The sequence below is a fragment of the Syngnathus acus genome, chromosome 24, assembly GCF_901709675.1.
Source record: "Syngnathus acus chromosome 24, fSynAcu1.2, whole genome shotgun sequence".
Classification (NCBI taxonomy): domain Eukaryota; kingdom Metazoa; phylum Chordata; class Actinopteri; order Syngnathiformes; family Syngnathidae; genus Syngnathus; species Syngnathus acus.
This window is the reverse complement of record NC_051108.1, coordinates 4,675,065-4,696,736: the sequence shown is the minus strand read 5'-3', so window position 1 is coordinate 4,696,736 and position 21,672 is coordinate 4,675,065. Positions and strand designations below refer to the sequence as shown.

At 39.3% G+C, this 21,672-nt stretch overlaps 1 protein-coding gene across 2 annotated transcripts; it reads left to right on the top strand.

The window, feature by feature from the left end:
* The first annotated feature begins 1,936 nt into the window (after nucleotides 1-1,936).
* Nucleotides 1,937-20,966, top strand: pnocb (prepronociceptin b). 2 transcript variants are annotated; one of them, XM_037244694.1, is made up of 4 exons: nucleotides 1,937-2,101; nucleotides 2,211-2,239; nucleotides 15,937-16,164; nucleotides 19,343-20,966. In XM_037244694.1, the coding sequence occupies exons 3-4, from the start codon at nucleotides 16,030-16,032 to the stop codon at nucleotides 19,976-19,978; spliced, it is 771 nt and encodes a 256-aa protein (XP_037100589.1). In that variant the 5' UTR covers nucleotides 1,937-2,101; nucleotides 2,211-2,239; nucleotides 15,937-16,029; the 3' UTR covers nucleotides 19,979-20,966. The 2 variants fall into 2 exon arrangements, with proteins under 2 accessions (XP_037100589.1, XP_037100588.1); XM_037244693.1 differs by lacking the exons at nucleotides 1,937-2,101; nucleotides 2,211-2,239 and adding an exon at nucleotides 5,016-5,391.
* The last annotated feature ends 706 nt before the right edge of the window (nucleotides 20,967-21,672 follow it).

Here is a 21,672-nt window from a genome sequence, read left to right as displayed (position 1 = left end):
TTAAATGAAACTTTATGCAAAACGTTAGCTTTCCTGTTATATCCATTCATTGAATTTCTATACTGCTTATCTTCTCCTGGCCAGGTAGCCCAACCACTTGCAAGCACATGTAGACAAAAAAAAACCCCAAAAAACCATTCACACTCACTTCAACACCAAATGACAATTTAATGATCCAACATGCATGGTTTGGAAATGTGGTAGGAAGCCTGAGTACCAGGAGAACACACAAACACACAGGAAACATGAATCCAGTTACAAATAATAAAATAGGTTAAATTTTTAGTCTTAAATTCACTAATAATAGTTCTTATATTCATGGATCAACACAAGACTCACAACAGTCTCCTTAAAACAATTTGACAAAAATACGCATGGTGCAATGTTATTTTCATTGCTGCGGTCACAGTTAATCACATTGACAAACACAATGTGAGCACCGCATTATTATTGGGGGTTGTTGGTAAAACAGCAGAAACACTGATCACAGATGGGGCATGTGTGTGTGTGTGTGATGTGTGTGGTGGTGGGGGGGGTGTATGTGTGTGCTTGTTTGTATTTCTGAGAATATAATAGGAAACTGATGCATTGAGAGACACAAAAAGTGTGTGTAGCCTACTGTTTGTGTGTGTGATCCATCGCCTCCATCAGCAATGCTAATCTTGAATAGTCTTCATTACTTAGGCAGAATGAAGTCAGTCACACTTGACTTGTTTTTATCTTGAAGCGAATGCCCTTTATTCTATTATCATATGTCACATACTGACAGACGCAGATGGTGGCTATAATATACAAAATGCGCATTCTAGGTGGGTGATATTTTGTGGGGGAAACAAACCAAGAAGCCGGAATTGAATTTCCAGAAGAAGAAAACTAAAAAAATTCAATATTACATTTCAAGCTTTCTGAAAAGATGTAAATTGGAATTTAAACTGTTATCACCTCTGGATTCTGACAAACAGTTTTTCTACGGTAGCTTTGTTGGCTAATTAACGAGTCCATCCATATAGGAAGGGCAACAGTAATTATTTCCTTGATTGAGGTCAACGCCCTCCCGTTTAATCCCGAAAAGGTCTATCCTGAGCTCCCTCCAACAGAGTGAGCATCAATAAACACCCACCTACTATGGTGTCATACATTTCACAGCAGTCACCATATGAACATGAAAATTGCCCTCCATAGGACGCAGGGTTTCAGTGTCAATGACGTCCTTATTCTTCGCTATTACATTCCCGAAGTGTTTATTGGAAGACTGCTGGGATTTATTTCTATCAAATGTAATATTCTAGATGCCCCCTGGCCACTATGAGCTGGCAATAGAAAAAAAAAGATCTTTAATGCAAACACGCTAAATATCTGCTGCATATTTTACTCTTCACAAAAAAAAAAAAGATGTTTCCCCTTTCAAGAAAATGCCACCTCAGTTGAACAAGATGGAGAGCACATGAAGACCTCAAATTTGAAATTACAAAAAAATCACCACAGGTTAGGATTAACTGTAATTGTGTGATTTTCGCTCGTTCTTATCCGAAGTATATAATTCATTTTTTCCCCATTCCCAAATATCATTCTAATCCAGCGACTAGATAAACATACTCTACAAGAAAAGTAATCAAAATTGTACACAGATTATAAATACTTCCGTATCTAATCTATTTTCTTTACTGCTTATCCTACTGGGAAACTGAGTGGTGGAGTACATACTGGCATGATCGCCAGTCAATTACAGAGGTGACACGTTGAGAAAGTCAGCTGAGCCGTGATTGGTTGTTACCTGAGACCAGGCAGCTGTGACGTCATTTTCAGTCGACGGAAAGTGGCAAAATGGCTGCCTCCTGAATCGGATCAAAACAAGCGGGTTTTGTCCGTATCATTAATTTTCCTAGAACAAAACATTAATCAATTAATTCGACTAGTTGGGATTCACAGAACATATTACAAAGAAAATTTGGGGGTTTGACCTACCCATTCTTTGCGGGACGATGATTTAATTTAGATTATCTAATGATTCTTTTGTTCTTGCTTGCTATTGAGATGCCAAGTTTTTGAAAGTAGAATTTTTAATCATGTTATTGCCAAAGAAAAAGCAAATTATCCACAGGTAAGTTTCTCCAGATTTGAAATTTTATGGCTTTTTGTGTGTCACCTGACATTATATCTCAAGTTTTGATTAACTTAAGGAATTTATTTTCTTATGTTGTCCAATCCAGAATTCTACAACACCGAAGTACATGATGATGTAAGTTATCTTAACTAATCATATGCTTTCCTGCTTAATTTGTCATACTATGTTGAAGAAATAAATGCACACAACCCTAATAATAACAACCTGTGAACACATTACTGTAGCATTTACTGTGGTACTTTCTTGAGCTTTAGTGTGCAATCATGCCAGCCTGCAAAGCAATTACACATTTCTATTCAAATCTATTTGTGTTTCTAATCCGTGTAAACAAATGACATGTTATGACAGCTCTAGTTTGTAGGCAACATGTTTGCAACTGCTTGGGCTTCATGCCCAAATGAATATATTTTTCAATCATTCTGGGATTGGCTCACCCTCGTGAGGATAAGTGGTTTGGAAGATGAATGAATGAATTATTATATAAATAATGTTATCCTGTCTAAAAGGAAAAAAAAATGTTGTCATTGTGTATATGAGATAAATGACAAACATCAGTAACAAAAACAGTAATCTGTTTTGAAACCTCGCACAGATTTTATGTGTATAAAAAATATCTTATTACCTTCATGCTAAGTTGTGACCATGCCAAATGGCTAGACTGAGAGGGGTCTTGGTGTGGCACAGAGCCAAGTTCAGCTTCACTCTTACCGTTGTCTGTCTTGGCCACCAAAGGAAGCGTTGAGTGGCCGGGCTGTGGACACCGGCGATATCAATGACAGGCAGACCCCCAAACGGCCGCTTGCTCCTCTCCTTCTTATCTGAGCTTTAGTGAGGGCTCTTGTCTATAAGCGATTCAGCCATCACTATCAACCTCCAACAGGTACACATGGAGCATTCACACTTTTACAGGGCACGAACGTCAGCTCAGGTTAAAAATGGAGTTGCTGTTTTTGGTAACACAACTGAGGTCATAATTGTTGCTTGATTACCGTATTCCCCTTCATTTACTTTCCGGCAAACTGTACCACACGCATTTATTTGAGGGAAGCTTTTAATAAAAAATACCTTGATAATTCTGTTGGACCACAATCCAGATTTTCATTGTTTAGTTTATCTTCAGTGCCTTTTTATTGATTGTTCTTTTGTCACTTTCAATTTATTTTTGTGACAACTGTGGACTGTTCAACAAAAGTTAACCTATGTGTGTAAATGTACTGCTTGGGGCTATGGTAAAAGTAATTACAGCGTGTCAAATACCTGTTTATTCCCCCGAGGGGGAAAATGGAGGAGTCTATTTGGGGAGAGGTGTTTATTTGTTCCAGTCATACTTTCCGAGTCTCCTCTTTTCCTAAGAGACTCCTTTATATTAATGCCCTCTCCCTGTGTCCTCTTGGCGTCACATTTCTCCCTTATCTCTCCCAAATTTGGAGGTTAAAGTGTGTTTGTGGGTGTTTATTTTCACCCGTAAAGCTAGACAATCATAGCAGATATGTCGCAAAATCCAGAAAGGTGCAGAAAGAACAAACCTGCAGCTGAGAGTGTAGAAGCAAAGGCATGTGTATTGCGAGATTTGCTCAAGCGACTTCTCTGTTGAGCATTGGGGGGGGGTGACTATAACGTCGCGTAGTGAGGGCAAAGTGAATCTCAGAAACAAGCTGTTGTTGTGGACATGCTTCCAAAAGGAACATTAAGTACTGGTTTATGTTCTGAAACGAAGAGCAAAACATCCCATTTGCATTCTGTGATGAGATAAATTAGTCTGCAAAAAAACATCTGAATTGATCACCGGTGTAATGTCAAGTGAAATTTCCTGTTATTGTGAATCATTTTGAAAGTGATTAATCATATTTTATCTTGTCTCACATTTCCTATTTGTCTAAGAATAAAAAAAGAGCAATTACCAATACCCTGACCTCAATCAGCAAACAATCAAGATTAGCAATCAAGCTAAGGCTAATCTCTTTTTTTATTTTTTATGTTTTTTAGGCAATAAATTAGTAGCCCTATTTTGTTACGATGGGGAAGAAATGTAGAATGTCTTGTTCATAGACACATTTTTAAGAATTAATTTCACATTTTATTCAGGGGAAGCAAGAAACTGTCGATGTGAGGTTAATATTATTTGTATAAATGGGAAAAGGCTTATATTTTTTTAATATACTTTACTAATACATTCACACGAGTTTGCTACTCAAAAAATAATTACTCCACATCGACAGTTCTACGCTTACGTTGGCAGGCAGGCAGTCAGAGACTCAACTACGGTAATTGTATCCACGTTTTTTCCATAATATCCTTTCGAGGGAAAAAAAAATGATTTTTTTGTCACCTCTCATTATACTTGAGCTATAACAGGAAGCGTCCGCCTCTCAAAGTTAAACACAATGAAGATAGAATTAACGACATTGCTAAACATATCCGTCCTACAATTCACCATGTCGAAATGACTTCTGTGAAAACGGTTATGGAAGGAAGTGGTGGCCTAATAGTTTTGTGTGTTATTGTGTCACAGCAAAACCCAAATGAGCAACATTGATGGGAAGAGAGCATAACAGAGCTCATATAACATTATGTACCAGAGGTAACTAATATGATTCTTAATAGGCTTCATTGAAACTTCTCTTGGCAGTGCATTTGCTTTCCTAAATGTCCTTCATGAGTCAACTGCCATCTCCGTACACGGGCAGGCTGCATATGCTCTAATTATTGACTGTGCTCTGTTAACTGCTCCTCATAAAACACACAATCGTCATCTTTTGCTTCCTATCACCGTCAATGAATTGATTTTCACGTCTTGTCCAATCTGTTGATATTTGACATCTTTCTGTTGTAGTGACGTGATGATGAGGTGGCATTGTTTTCCCTCAACCTTGATGCAGGGCTGGCGTCTAGGTTGGGGGTTTTATGGACACCCTAGAATATTTTTAGAGTTCCATTAGTTGCTCAATGAAGACGAAAACGATGGCGTAGGCACCGCTCGCTACGTCAGCACGGGCCATGCCGGGTGTGGGTGTATATGTGTGTGTGTCTACCCGGTTCGTACGTAATAGATTGGGGGAATCACCCCACTCGCACTATGATGATGTTTGAGGGGGAGGAGGTTTGGTGCTGAGCCGGGAGGGAAGGGGTGTGCCTTTATAAGAAGCCTCAGAGGAGGTATGTGTTCAGTTGTTGAAACCTTAGCCCAAGGATACAAGCTGAGATTATAAACTCCCTTGTCGCCACAGAAGAAGCACCCCGAGAAAATCTCTACGTCACAGATAAAGGTAGGGAACTTTATTTTCCTTTTTTCCCAGGCTTTCTATGATGTCGACCCACTTGTGTGTCAAGACGGTATTTTCGAAAGCACACTTTGAGATGAGAAAACAAAAAACTTTTAGTTTGCTGTCTTCTGGATGTATGTAATTGTGTGGATAATCAATCCCGGATTGTTTTTTGGTTTCTGCTCCATTGGTGTAAAGATTTGTTATTTTGGATTTTGTCCTTAGATATTCTTCTGTATAAAAACCATCTGCACCTGGAGACATTTCATCCTTTGTTGGGGAGTGTTCTTTTCATCACTATTTTCTTCGTCTCCCTGTTGCTCCTGCGGTACCATCTTCACCCTCATCAGCATCCACACCACAACTGATTACTACTTAATTAACAAGATAGTACCACGCTGTGCTGAGACCACACTTAACAGCACTTTGTAATGAGTTGAGGCGTAGCTGACTTAAATCCATCCGAGGTCATTGTTATATAAAGAAAGTGAAGAATAAAATTGACCATTTTTTAGCTAAAATCTGTATGTTTGTAAGGACAGGCAGAAACCAAATTTAATTAATTGTAATAAATATGTTTTGACATTTATGACTGCATCAAAGTATTTCTCCCTTCTGAAAAGTAGCTAACAGTGCCTCTGTTGGTTACACCCAAACAGTGCACTCTATTTAGCCTCATTGCGCCGTAATGAGATGAATAAACAATCAAGTCCACACTATTAACAGAATTCGTAATGAACAATTAATCCACAGTTTGATTATTTTGCTCATTCCTCCTAAGGAGTGATGAAATGCTGATTATGCAAATACAAAATTACGCTTTCGAAACATTCCATCTGTTAGTACTTTCTAAATTAAGTCCTCAGAGTTATGTGTTTGCAATATGTAACAGGCATAGGGATTCATGAAGAAATGGCAATTATGATGATATAGAAAGGATTTGCAGAAAGTTGGTGTCTTTCATTAAATTCACTGAGATATATGCAATATGTGACAGGGATTGATGCTGAATATCTTGGCAACATTCATTCAGGAGGTACTTTTACAATGACACACTTGAGTAGTGACACACGGAAAGTAATTGAAGAATTCCAATTATGGTCATACAAAATTATATTTGGAAATATTTCTCCAGTATGCAATTTTAGATGGACACTGGCTTAAGGGCGTGCGTAAGCAGCTTTGCTCGTTTTGACTGGTGGTTAAATATTGCATACAATATTAGACAACATAAGACAAAGGAAACCTTGAAAGAATTATGCAGGAGACTATCTTCTTCCAACATATAGGAAAGAAGCTCAAGAAAGGAATCAGTCAAATGCTGTTATTATGCTAAGCGCATGGCAATGATGATTTTAATGATAATGGTAATGAATGTGCATAATCTTGGACCATTATCAGTGAAGACGTTAGTCGCGCAGACGAGCGAGAAAATGGGTGGTTAATGTGCCATTCACAGATAAATGACTCTGCAGCATGGAATTGTTTCATGACGGATGAAGCATGTTTACAGGACATACTGTGTATGATCCGGATTTTTGGACAGCTGTAAAATGGTGTAAAATCGTGTGGTGCTGGGCCTGTGCTGTGAAGGATCTTAATAGCTAAATTGTAGGAAAGTTGAATTCCAAGGCACAAAATATATCGTTCAAAAACCATGTGACGAGAGATATACTGTAAACACCCAAATTAATTAAAAGGCTTTTTTTCATATAATTTTTCTGTGGATTCTTTCCACAATTTAAACAGAATATTCTCCTTAGAATACATGCTCAGAATAAAATTCAAGATGACACATCAAAACCGGAATTTACAGCTTAAGTAAATAATTTTGTTTGCCTGTTTGAGCCTAAAATTGCCACTCTCTTTGGTGGGTTTCTACTTATTTGAGCGTGTAATACAAAATTGTCTGGGGAGAAATACGGCTCTAAAGTTGCGGAACAACCTGGAATCTGAAATTTGATGTTACACGAGACACCACTTTAGAAAATCTTGAAAGATGTATTGGATTCTACTATCTCTAGCCAGGTCAGTATTGTAAATAATAATGTGTTCTCATTTGCCTTGCTTGGTTAAAGAAAGGTTGATTTAAATAAATCACAACATTTTTAAAAGTTTAACTTCCCAAGTGTGTTTTTGTCATTTTTTGCTGTTTACATAAAAGTGTGACGATAACCATAGATCCAGATGTAATTTAATGTAGGTAATTAGTACACTTGTGTCTGTCCTGGCCAGAGGTGTTTAAATCAAGGTCCAGAAACGAAAACCCTTGCCACAGTTTTTGGTACCGGTACTTCCAATCAATCGAGCCGATTTCCCGAAAGCTAGCTCCTTTACGTTGGTTGATTAGAAGGACCTGTGGCTAAAGCTGTGGCATGGATTCTAATTTCAGGATCAGGATTTGACACCGTTGGTCCAGGGTGCGCTGTACAGTAAGACTTAGTATAAAAGTAAAATAAGACTCAAGACCCTAAACACAAATGTCGCCATGTCCATCATGTGCTGTATTTTTGTTGTTGCTTTTTTTAGTTTTTAAAATGATGACCTCTTTTTACAGTCCGAAGTGAGTCAGAAATTAACTTGGCTTGTCCTGTTGATTAATGATTCATGATGGAGACAGTTTGACTCAAACAAAACACATCATTTTAATGTCTTTTAATGCTTTCCTAGGGGAAAACTACAAATTCCCAATAAATTAAAAATTGATGAGCCTCATAACGTGGAAAAAATGTGCGACTTGCTGCCGGAAAAGTTTTACTACAGTACGAACCCATCGTCCCTACCCGTTTGCGAGACAATTTGCCAGTCCATCTTTTTCAACCTCATTCCTCACCATTGTAAAAGTCACAAGTGGTCGATTGCTTTCTTCTGGCTGCATGTCCAATGGATTTGTGCAAGTGTCAACACATCTTAACAGCAAATGAATCAATGGTGAAACCATGTCAGTTGCCTAACGCTCTGCAGGACGATGTGTTTACAAAGTCACACTGCAGACGTTGAAATATTGTCACTGGAAAACCTGCTTGCCTCGCATCCCACTTGACAGAAGTCGGACATTATTTCAAACGTAATATAACCAATTGAATGTGACTAACACGGAAATGGAATGTGACAACATTACATCGTTAAACTCACATCCCCCGTAACCTCGCAGCATCTTCAACGTGATGGTATATCGAGCTAAATACAATGCGTCTGCTCTTTTGTTCTCTCTCGGTCATAGCATATTATTTTGAAGCCATTAACGCGGTGTCATGGGGGCTAAACGAGAGGAGTGTTGTTAATGCGTGACTTCCAGTGTGTCCCCCCAACTATAAAGGACATATTTGCTGCTGGAAACGAGATATCAAGCAGTTAATCAGCATGGTGGAAGCTATGCTCTCATTTAGGAGAATTGAGGGAAACATTACTAATGATATGCTCAATTGATCTAATGGGTGTGCCACGCACGAAACAATATAAGAAATATTATATCTCCACTTCAATTTAGTGCCGTTGTGTTTTGTCTTATTTGGATGGGAGGAGAAAAGCCGCGGTTTATTGAATTTCGGCTCAATTTGTTTTATCTGTTGGAGCACAGAAGATAAGATAGGTAAGAACAAAAGGCAATGCAAGACAAGCAGTGTTGGGTGAGCCAATGCTGTGATCCTTCCTGGACTCTCATCAATTCAAATAGGGAATTTCATCTCCATTGCATGATCACAAATTTCTTAATAGCTGGCTATTAATAGTCTAATCATGACGCCAGCACCCTTTAACTCTTTATTTCTCGCCTGTCACGGTCGTCATCATTTGTTAGTTCTGCTTCTGAGTGACAAAAAGATGACTTGAGCTCTGCAACAGGGCAGGTAATAAGTACAAATAATTGGAAATTGGATTTAGCGCATTCTCTCAGATTAAGCATTTCAGCATCCTTCCTGAGAGGAAGGTCAGTTACAAGTGCACCTTTTCCGCTACCGCACGCTGTTTATCTGTAGCTGCACAGGCTGGATTACAGTGCTGAGTGAGGTCATCCTGGAGTTTGGGCTTTTTATCTGTGTTTTTACAGGACCATGCTGTCTGTTTACTGATTGAGCGTTGTTGTGTTGAGGCTAAAACAACAGAATCATTTTAATGAGAAATATAACATTGACGAAAAAAAAAATCCTTTTTTTTTTTGTCTGGCACTGTCAACACAACGTATACGTAGGACCGTCACCGTGTTCCTTGGTAAAATTGTCGGGCATTCTTTAAGAGCTTTGAGTACTTTGAAGGTCACAAAGCACCATAGCCATTTATTTGTGATTTTGTTCGAAGAAACTCACCGGGAAAACAAAAACTATCCACATTCATCCATCAATTGATGGAGTGTGGCAAGTGTTCCATTAGTCCATTATTGAGCTTTTTGTTTTTGTGTTTAACATGGCTCGCCACATTTGTTGAGGCGTTTGTTTATTGACATACCCGTTGCAGTCCAGTACTCAAAATCGCTCGACTGTGAAGCAGAGGCTAGCCACATGCAACATCGTGCAACCTGTATATAAATAAATCAAAGTCACAAAAATCTTCCTAAATGCAGGACACTCTTTTACAAATTAATTGTTGCTCATAGATTAAATTAGGTCTTGAAAAGAGGTCAGCAACATGTGGTTCTTTTATCTACGTAAAATACAACAATGACGATAAAATTGAATTATGCACTGTGAGATTTAATTCAGAGGTTATACAAAAAAATGTGTGACTTTACCCAGTGGGAGTAGTGCCTTCAGGACAGCAATTTAAATTCTATACAAATCTGTTATAAAGCAATAATTGACCTGTCATTGAAAGAGCGCATGTGTCAGTAGGGTGAATTGATGTCTGAATCTTCACAGTGCAAACTCATGACAAACACTTCAAATAGCAAGATTAAAGGAGGTGAAGTGTTCTGTTGCAACGCCCCAACATTACAGAATAGACATTGGCCAGTTGCCAGGGTTTGCCCTTCTGTCAAATCTTTAAACGAGACGGCTTCTCTTCACTTGAGCCACAGGCGACTTGGCGCCTAACCACACCTTTTTCACAAATCTTTTTACAATCCCTCAAAATTCATTCATGTGAAAAATCTGGGGGGGGGGGAATCCCAAATTATCAGAAGATAATGCTGGTTAGACTTTTTGCTAATGCTATTCTATGCTAGTACTGCAGCTCTGCTTACCTTTTGCTTTGGCTGAAAGTGTCTCTTTTACCAAGTCTTTTCCAGAGAATAACTCGGTGCGGAGGTTGTTATCATATAAATGAACCCCACTGTTACATGCAGTCAAGTGCAAAACGGCTCGCCCACCAACACTTTTGCACAAATAGGCCGATAAAGGATTTATTAGTTGTTTGATTTTGCACTCAAGGTGGGCAGGCACTTTGGAGACCCACCTAAAATATTTGTAAGAAAAATAAGTACATTTTTTATGACTTCAAGAGTCAAACAGAAAATCCGACACCCGATCTAGGATTGCTCGGGATGGATAGAAATAAAAGTCTCAAAATGAAAAGACAGCATGAAACCGAACTCCAACTCAGCACAAGGTTGTAAGTGGGACCATAATGGAAAAAGATGAAGCAACAAGTCACCACCATGGCTTTCCAGATGATAGCCCTGTAGACTCTCATCGACCCTATGTGTCAAAAATGTCTCTGGATATTTTACAGAAAATGTTGCAGCTGCTCAAGTAGATATGGTGTGATCAGATGATAAACTGGTGCGATCAATTTTTCTTTTGAGGACAATGTTTTGTACCCCACAGAGGTAATTGAGCGATTTGGCACCGTGGGACATCTCTCCTGTGGTTTGCCCACAAATTTCCATGACTTTTTTTTTTATACTCTATCTACAACTTGATGTCATTCGGTTGAGGGTGTGTGTTGTGTGTGTGTGTTTTTTTTTTACATTATTAGGATTTAATACAGATGTAAATTTACCATAAGGAAAACAAATGTAATTTGCCGTTTTATATAAATATGAGATGAGGGGTGGTACTTACGTTTTTTACTTCATTCTTTTTTTTTTTTTTTAGCAGTACTTGTGGATGTTCTGGTTTTTTCTACTCAAAACCAAAATGGATCTGAATCAGAGTGGAGAAAATGGAAAAAGTGTCCTGCACTGAAAAAATTGTTTGTTAAATTTACTGAATTTTATTTCTCACGTAGTTGCACGAAACATCCCAATTTTTTTTTTTTTTTTTTAGTAGACCATTCGACTACTTAATCAATATTATAATCACAATCTTTGTCTTTCCCTGCTCTCCTTTCACACATTAAACCAAACTTTACTGGCGTACTTTCTTGGATTAACGCATTTTGATCAAGCGGCCACAAAATATACGGTAATAAAACACTAATGAATCCTCGGGTTATAAAGAATTAATCGAGTAACATTTACGACCCTAAGGGATGTAATTTCCCGCCCTAAAAAGTAACCGTATCTTCTAGAAATAACCGGGAACCTTCACAATATGTCGATGGAGGTGAGCGATCCTGCTCATTAATTCATAGGTAGAGGAATAGAGAAAGGTAGAAATGGTGCAACATGAGCGTCTAAATGGATGCAAACGAGAGAGCAACAAGGTAACAAAGAAAAAGACAGCGAGACCTCTCGGTTATCTGCGCATTAGCAGACTCCTTTGTGCCTTTCAATTGCGTGCCGGCGACTAATGGACGAGATAGAGTGAGTCACAGCACCAAGCTTTTTCTTCTCGTCCCTCTTTTTCCCCCCCATCATTAATATCACTTTGCACACCTTCCATCCAATTGGCGCCCTTCATCATCCCAGCTGCCGATGCTAATTTCAATCATTATTAGCTTTACTAATAACAGCTCTGGTATTGTTGAAAAGTCCCACATCCCATTAGGCTCCCTTTTAAAGAAGTGGTTGGACCAGACTTTGTTCTTGTGCATATTTAGTCTCAGATAAGGCCTGTACTCTGGAAATTCAGAGTAAAAGCACCCCACTAGTGGTCCTTGTATGAATGGCCTGAGTGATTCCTGTTTTCAAAGGTAAAAAAACAATTTCAGGGTCTTCATTAACACTAATGGAAGCAAAAAACAAGCGGGGTTGTTGTGGTTTGCTGTTTCGATTCTGGCTAAAAGCATTAAGGTGATGATGGAAGGACAATTTTGGAGAGCTGAAGGACGTCTGCCTCTTTGCTCTGGTCCATTTTCATTGTTTTTTTATTTCCGTGCCTTCCTTGATTTAGAAGGAAAAGCTTGCTTTATTAGTGACTCTTGATCTTTTTTTCTCAAATGCAGCTCTGCCAGTAATGAGCTCCTTGGTTCTTGGCAAGACACAGTGTCATATTTGTCCGGCTTTTAGGTGCACTTAAAAATATTTAATTTTCTCCAAAGTTGACAGTGCTCCTTATAATCAGGCGCGTCTTATGTATGGATGTCGAATTAAAGTTGAATATAGTTGGACTCATTTGCTGTTTGTAGTATTTATGTACATATGTATGTGTGTGTGTGTGTGTGTATATATGTGTGTGTGTGTGTGTGTGTGTGTGTGTGTGTGCGTGTGTGTGTGTGTGTGTGTGTATATATATATATATATATATATATATATACATATACACATACACGCACACACACACGCACACACACACACACACACACACACACACACACACACACACACATAGAGCAGAAGAAAAAATGTTTTTGTGGTTAGATGTCTCAAAGTGTCAGCCCAACAATGGGCAAATAAATCAAACTGAAGTACGTACTCTCCAGATATAGGAAATGTTTGAAGATATGGAAAAGCTGTCACAGTTGTCAGAAGGGCCTCAGCACAATTGAGCAAAGAGTTTGCTGATATCAGACCCTTAAGGTTACATCTACAGAAATGCTATTATGCTGTAATTTTGCTACAAAATGGCTTTTTGTGAAAGAACAAATGTGAAAAGTTGTCATCTAAACATTTATGCCTTTAATATAAATGGGCTTGTTGTGCATGGAGCTCTGAGGAGTTGCACAGCAAGTATCTTGGAAATGACACCATTTTGGATGGTAGGAAAATGTCTTGTGAAAACAATCATGGTAACCCAAGCGAGTTCAAGTGGTCAAATTGGATCCTGCAAATAACACAATGCTGTAAATAATTTCAATGTACCACAATTCCCAAGGCCAAGCAACTCACTGACTGATTTGATGACAATCAGATTTTCTGGAGTTACTGATCATGTAAAAGCGCTCAAGTGGCACACTCTGCTTTCATTTTTGATTGTAGAGCTTCCAACCCCCAATGCTTGTCACATCGACAAATGAGACCAATCCACTTAGGTCATTATGTGTTTCTGATCATTTTCTATGGTCTCAAAACATGCAAGTTACTCCAATTTGTTCATAAATGTGATTACCCCACAATGAAAATATAGTTGACAATGAAATTAAACTGCAAAAGAAAATAATATGGGCATATTAATATGAAATGTAAAATCGCAGTCATTTATTTGAAATACAAATAATTCTTGCGATACATTGAAAACTAGAACACCGAAGACGCACTACACTGCTTTGTTTATTGACATCGTGGACAAGTGAGTAAAAAGCTCTTTTTGTATCGCTAGAACACATTTCAGCTCGGCACCAGCATGAACACGCAGTTGGGTCACCGATTTGCTCATTAACTTGATCAGAGCGGACCACTTAAGGGAGAACACAACAGTATAAAATGGACTTAGTCAGCAAGCAGGTGGTGATCACTCCAAACATTTCAGTAAGGCAAACAAACATCCCCCTGATGATTTCCCATGAAGCCTTGCATGTGTATTCCTAAATGGACCAGTGCTATTCACAGCTTCTTTCACATGCTATTGACTATGTGTAATGTGACTACATGGGAAATGGTCACAGTGAGCTACTCTTTGCTATTTTTTATTTTATTTTTTTAAATATACACTCCAGTGAATCCATCAATATTCCGCCCACTCGGGTTCTTGTAAAAGATTTTCACTCACTCACTCTAAATATGATACATTGAGTGCAATAACATTGAGTCATCGCTTGCGCACTTCTCTATGGAAGCGTGGAACTGTCAGTTTGGAGTAAACATTTTTCACTGGAAAACAGCTAGTAAGATAATAACAACAAAGTACGTTCAAACAAGTTTGTCAGTCAAAGGTTTTACTCCACATTGGTAGTTCCATACTTCCGTAATAATAATAATAATATAAATAAAGAAAATGTTTTACTCCTCATTGGTAGTTTCGCTGCTCCCATACTTTTCTGTCTTTTCAAGAATTTTTAAGACAAGTAGGAACTTAAGTACACTGCACCCCATGTTGTACATTCATTTTTAATCAGTAAATGTAATTATCATTCATAACTGATTGAACCCCCAAAATTAATAACACAACAAACACATGAAAATTGTTCAACAAATTTCTTCTGAATGACGCTGAGTCTATATAGAGCACAGGTGTCAAACTCAAGGCCCCGGGGCCAGATACGGCCCGCCACATCATTTTATGTGGCCCGCGAAGACAAATTGCGCATCAAATTCGTGTGTCATTACTAGAATTGCAAATTGTTTTCACTTCTAATATATTATTTTTAAATATTTGACCAGTTTTTACTCGTCTGATTTGAAAACGAGTTGCCAGTTTGTTTTGTAGCTTTTACTGGATATAATATGAGGTGCTCGTACATTTATTTGGGTAGACAGTCATAATGGCCCTCCGAAAGAAGCTATGACTACAGTAAAGAAAATGAGTTTGACACCCCTGATATAGAGGAATTAAATGTATTTTTCTTCAGGAGTGTTTAACTGCTGAACATATAGCATCTGTTTGTTTAAAAAATGCTAGCAGGCATCATATAGTGAAAAACTACCATGTTTGCAGACTGAAACACCCAAAGCTCAACATTTACTGCGCATAGCAGGCACATGTGGGTTATCTTATTTGTGATCCATAAACCAACAAGCCAGGCAGCTGTGTATGAGCAAAAGCAATTTACAATGATCAGAGTGGCTGTTTTTTTCCCCTCTGTAACCTGTTATATTAGAAGATATGGGGGCCACCCACATGATAGATGGGGTCCTGGAGAGGCAGTATTGCATAGAGACCAGTGTTACCATTCTTTCATATTCTCAGGAGTGCATTTGCCATTATAGTATAGACCTTGCAGGAGGCACAAATACCTTTTGATTTCTGTGAAGAAGAATAAACATTACCATATGCTACCACTTATCCTAATAAAGGCTTCAGAGCTTAGGAGTGATGCGTATAAACTTTCAAAATTATATACGCCCCATATAGGTTGTCTTCAAATTTCTTTAGAGGTTTTTTTTTTCAGTTATTTGTTTTTTTTTGTCCACTTTTTTGCTGCATGAATTTAAATGTCCTGTATACTTCAATTCAAGCATGTTGCTTCATATGTTTTTTCATTCATTGCCTCTGGCCGCATTCTCCAATTAATTCCTGGTGTTTGGCATGACATTCTCTCTCCACCAACGCTAGGACTGGAAAAAAAAAAATTAAGCTAATAATTCCTTGAAACAGGACCTGATGCAATCCTGTGTAACTGCTTTCTTTCCTTTAGGCTGACCTTATCCAGCTATTGTTGGCCTTTCTTCTTGACTCCTCTACTTGTTGGGCTCCTGTTTGTTCCTGCCTGTCTGGATTGTGCAGAGCCATGAAGATTCCTCTGTGGTGCCTGCTGGTTCTACTTCCATGTTTCTTCACCCCTGGACACAGTGACTGCCAGGGGGAGTGCGTGGCCTGTGGTCTCCTCCTGCAGCAGCAACAGCAACACAATTTTGACACCATGGTATGTGTGTGTTCTCTCAGTGTGTGTGTGAGCTTTTTCTTTCTTAAAAGAAAAATCTGAATTAATCATGTGGAACCTGCAGCAGATGATGTAAACAGCTGTACAGGAAAGATAGTAAAACTGCCTGATGCTGGAGTAGCCACTTCGAAATAGACAATCTTTGAACCAAACCTCCATCATCGGGTTCGAATTGGAAGTGTGACGTGACGTATGTGTTTAAAGTGAGTTGCGGTGAATGCCCGGTTAAGCAGACTGCAGCCCGCTATCCATTTGACGGTTCAAAGACCCCGGCCGTGCATATAATCGACATAACAAAAACTCAAGATAGCGTTTTTAGTTAAAGGCGCCATGTCACAATTATGCAATTATTCAGTGAGGCATGTTTGAAGTTTCCCACAATTATTGAAGAAGGAATGATTTGTTGATGTGGAAACCGACATGCGAGCAGACCCGAGTAGAGACGAGTCGGTACCGTGAGGTGACTACGGATGATTAGTTAACAGACCATGTGCTCATTTCTCATATCAATGTCTCCGCATGGTCCTGTGCACTTGTGTTGGTTTTTGCCCCCCCCCCCCCCCCCCCCCCCCATGGATCTGTGTATCCTGATATCACAAAACTGCCGTCAGTCTCGCTCACATCTGGAGTGGGGAACAAAGAACGGCTCAGGGGATTCCATCTTTGGCTCAAAGCGAAGACGACGAACACAATGAGGAACTGATAAAAAGTGTCAGTCAGCGGTGTAAGCCCAGCCCGATGAGACTAAGCAGCAGTCAATTACATAGTTCTATTACATCTTCCATAAAGGCCCCAGCTGTCTTCCTCAGCATCATTATTGACTAAATTAGCCATCCAACCACAATTGAAGGTTGCCCACCGGCTGTTTTGACTCAGTGGCGTTTCTCTCACTCCGGCTGTTTGGAAATGAGATTGTGCGCAGGGCTACTTTTGGTTGAGTTCAAGGTGGAATTGCATTTAGTCTGTGTGAAGCACAGCTGTGCCGAAATCCACTCTCAGCGTGCCCGTGGACTCGTTAAAGGATTTGCTATTACGCAACTAAATTGCTTCGCTATTAAAAGGCAGTATTATCAACATGCATTAAGTATCACAGCAGTTTCTTCATACCAAAATTCTATATTTTTAATCCTTTATTGCCCTGGGAACTATATTTGGTGGCCTCGGCCGATGTTGAAAATGCACCCAGCGTTGCAATGTAAGACTAGTGATTTGATCTACTCAATCAGAGACACACAATAATGATAATAATGAAACATAACGACAATATAATGGCACATTATTAAAACCCGTAAGCCTTAAATTGTCTTTTTGATGCCGACGGTTATCTTTCCACAGACACTGTTGAGTGCAAAATAACGTAACTTTGCTGTCACTTGTACAGTCAGGATCAAATCCTTTCAAAATCTGGAGAGCCTGGGTTAGCTAAAGGCATCCATGATATACAGTTTATAGAAAAAGAACGGCACCATCATAACCCGTCCCTTTGAGTGCAGCCACACTGAAGGAGGCTGCCTGTCACAATGCGGAGGCACAACGCTAGCTGCCTCACCTCACACTTTACACAATCAGCAAAGCTAATGACATAAAACTCTTAGAACGCATTTACTTGACGATACGAAATCAGAATGCATATATCTGTCATTGTACAGTAATTTTCTCAATAGATGCTTCTTTTACTTGTGCTCTGTGCTTTTTTGTCAGGGATTGGCGCAATCTGAGGTGAGGCAGATAACTGACTGCCTCACTTCGTGTCTCGCCGCTGTCTTTAAACAGAAAATATGGCAACTGTAGTAGTCAAGTTGTGTACATCATTGTATTCAATAAGAAAATCAATATAAAACACAGACCAAAGAACTAAAATTTTATATAATTATTTTTTCTTTCTGCCCTATAGTAACACATTTTGGGCAACTGGAAAATCCAAGACATACTATGGAAACAACTTGGAACAGTCTCAGAGTAGTTATTAATCACTGACCAAATGTGTTAAAAACACAGAAGAAATTTGTCTTTGGTTTGACCCACTACAAGAAAATGAACATTTCAGATATAATATAAATACAGAGTGACATTAAGCAATGTAAGGATCATATCATTAGTGCAATGGCACTGAACAGTGACAGCTGTGCAAATTAAATTGGTTACTTTCCCCATTAAGACTTCATGCTATAGAGAGCAAATCACGCTTTTAAAATCAAATCGTGAAGGACGTCCTTAACCTGTTGGGGTTTTTTTTTTTCCATCCTCCGGTCCTCACAAGACAATGAAAATATGACCAATACACACGTTGCCTCTCAGTCATAAACTCCTTTAGATTGTTTCATTGATCTGACGTGGAGAATCCCCTGGTGCGTTCATTTCATTTAGGACGGATAATTAATTTCCGTTGATAGATTCACAGCGGAACTCCCTCCGCGCTCATCCCCTTTGATGTCTGCAGGTTTCCGATAACAATTCATTTAATTTAAGCAAGATTTGATAAGTATGGACTTGGCTTCTCACATCAAACTGACATTTTCAAGTCAGGTGGCTGTGGAATGAAAGATGGTAGTGCACAGAATCACACAGCCAAAGTTCTCTCTAAAAACTTGACTTTGAAAACATCATATATCATTCCGAAAATATTTCCTCAGGTTGAAGAGCCTATCCGAAAAAAAAATCACGTCAATGACGTAAGAAATAATTGGTATTTTTGGTTAATTTGCTTCTGTCAATCATTCTACTGAAGTAGATGTCACATTTATCACATGATGGACGTGTTCAATTAGTTCATGACTTTTCCTATGATGTGAACGCTGCATGAAGGAGAGCCCCATTAACTTCCTGACAAGTTGGCCACCCAGATCAAGTCTGTCTCAGTTTGGGCTACAGGAGAAGTTTTCCACCTTAAATGATGAATTGACTGAATTTCCAGAAACACCTGATCAGTAAGGTTAGCACTGATGCTAATGCTAATACAACACGAGTTGTGTCCTGGTTCGTGTGTGAATGTATATCAGGAGCAAAAATCACATTATCCCGGGAAAATTAGTATTCTAATTGGCTATTGTTTTTTTTATTTACATTGATGTGCATGACCCTAATGAGGTGCTGAAGAAAATGGATGGATACCATTTTACCCTCCATGTCAAATCGTATCTGCATATCCTTCTCTCTGCAGGTGTGCTTGTTAGAGTGCAAGGGTCAGGTCTCCTCCTCGCTCACCTGGGAGATGTGTGAGCGCACCCTGAGGCTCGCCATCTATCCTCCGTTTGCTCAGGAAGGCGCCCTTCTCAAAAGCACTGCGGGAGGGCTGCAGATGACCTCTCTGGATCTGACCTCTGATAGTAAACTGCAATCAGCGGCCGCACAACCTTTCCAAGAGGAGGATGAGGATCTGGTTGAGGCCCCCTTTGAGCAGCGCCGTGTCCATTATGACTCATCACTGCTCGAATCCTCGGAGGCGGGGGAGGACGTGCAGAGTCTGGCTCTCCGTCTGGATGAAGGAGACGGCGAGCAGAGGGAAGATGGGAATGTCAGCGAGCTGGATGAAAGCTCAGAGGCCGTTAGCTTATCCAAACGCTTTGGCGGCTTTCAGCGGGGCCGCCAAAGTTACAGGAAGTTGATTGGCTCCCCTGCGAGACACTTACAGAAGCGCTATGGAGGCTTCATAGGCGTCCGCAAATCTGCCCGAAAATGGAACAGTCAGAAACGGGTCAACCAGCTGCTCAGGCAGTACCTCGGCATGAGGAGCAGCCGCAGCGGCCGCTTCAATTTCTCCCCGGTAACAAGAGCCTGGAGGCAAAACAAACTGTAAACAGGTTGCCCAAAATCCTGCTATCCACATACCTCAACCAATCATCTTTTCAACAGTCTGAACTGTGACTTCCTCCATTGTCGTCGGCTCTTTGTGTCCAACAAGTAAAACAAGGAATGCTATGACCATGATCAATATTTATCATGCCGTCCTGTGAAATAAAAGAATTTAGAGAAGTGCAATTGAATATATTTTTGTTTGTCGGTGCAACCAGAGACAGGCCAAATGAGATTGGAAAAACAAGGTGTGACTTTTGACTGCACTTTCTTGAAAAGTCATTTGCACTTTAGTTTGGAAAGCTTGACAGCCCAGCCAGCTCTCATTAGTTGTGTTGAATCCGTTGAGATGTCTCGACTTGGAAGTTTAAAATTCTGGTGGTTCTCTTGGACTTCATGCTATTCCCAAACTACTGACGAGTGGAGTCAGTCTGTAATTCACAAGTGTCAAACTTGATTTTAGCAAGAGCCACGTAATTAAAGTTCCCCTCGGGGGGGCCGGTTCTAACCATGAAACCACATAAATGTATAATTGCTAGGGATGTAATATCAAATATATATTTTTAAAAATCACAGTCCGGTCTGGAGTGTAAGCCCGCCTTGATTTTAAGATCACAGTTCGGTTCACATTCGGTACAGTAAAGAAACAAAATGCAATTGAAATTGCATATATTTCATGAAAACAGATGCAAATTTTGTGACATTTAAAATACATTTTAAATCATTTGTGATGTAAACAGGGGCAGCTAACAATTTGAACAGTGTGACTTAAAATCACCAAATAGTTATTGCAATTATTAAATTGCTTTTAACGTTTGTACCGGGAACCCTAGTAATGGCACCATTACATTACATATTTGTATATTTTATGGTCAGCTTTTATGTGCCCTCACAAAATTACATTAATGCTATATGCTAATTGGACTTGCACAGATTGTACAATTGATTTTTTCCCCCTTTCTGACAACTCACCAAACTGCATCTATCAGTCCCAAAAAAAAAAGCTTTATGGTGCTCTGACGCAATGACAGATGAAATAATACTGCCCTCTAGTGTCTGAGAAAGATACATGCTAGCAACAACATGCAATAATGTGGATTTATGTTAATTTTATTTTTTAAAACAACCTCGGTGAAATTAGAACCACAAACCACTGGCTCCGAATTCTCATTTGTGTAATTAGATCCAAATTACTTAGTTATCTCCTGAAACACCCCTCACAAAATGACCCTCTTATGTTTTCAGCTATTGAATTTGGCCCAACTGCTAGTAATTGCCAAATTCCCACTCTGTAGTATTACCAAAATAAAATCACAGGTTTAACTTATTGTTATGTGGAACATTGAAGAGGAGAAAATCGTTTGTATCGAGGTCAATGGAGCTAGAAATGGCCCCGGCCTGTCATTGGGCGTGTGGCACACAGTGGAAAGGCAAAGGAGTTTTAAATGACACTATCTTAATGTATCGTTTAAGAGCAGAGGGGAGAAATTAACAGTGCGTGTCAGCCATGGTCACTATTGTACAAAGTGGGAAAAAAAAAGTTTATTTCCCTTCACTCGCAGCCACATTCATTGTTTTACATCTTTATAGTGTATTTTGAGATGTAATGATGTCTGTACAGTGTGTGTGTGTGTGTCTGTATGTGTGTAGAGCGTGTTTGAGAAACGTTGCACCTGCATGTGTGTATGTTTCTCTGCA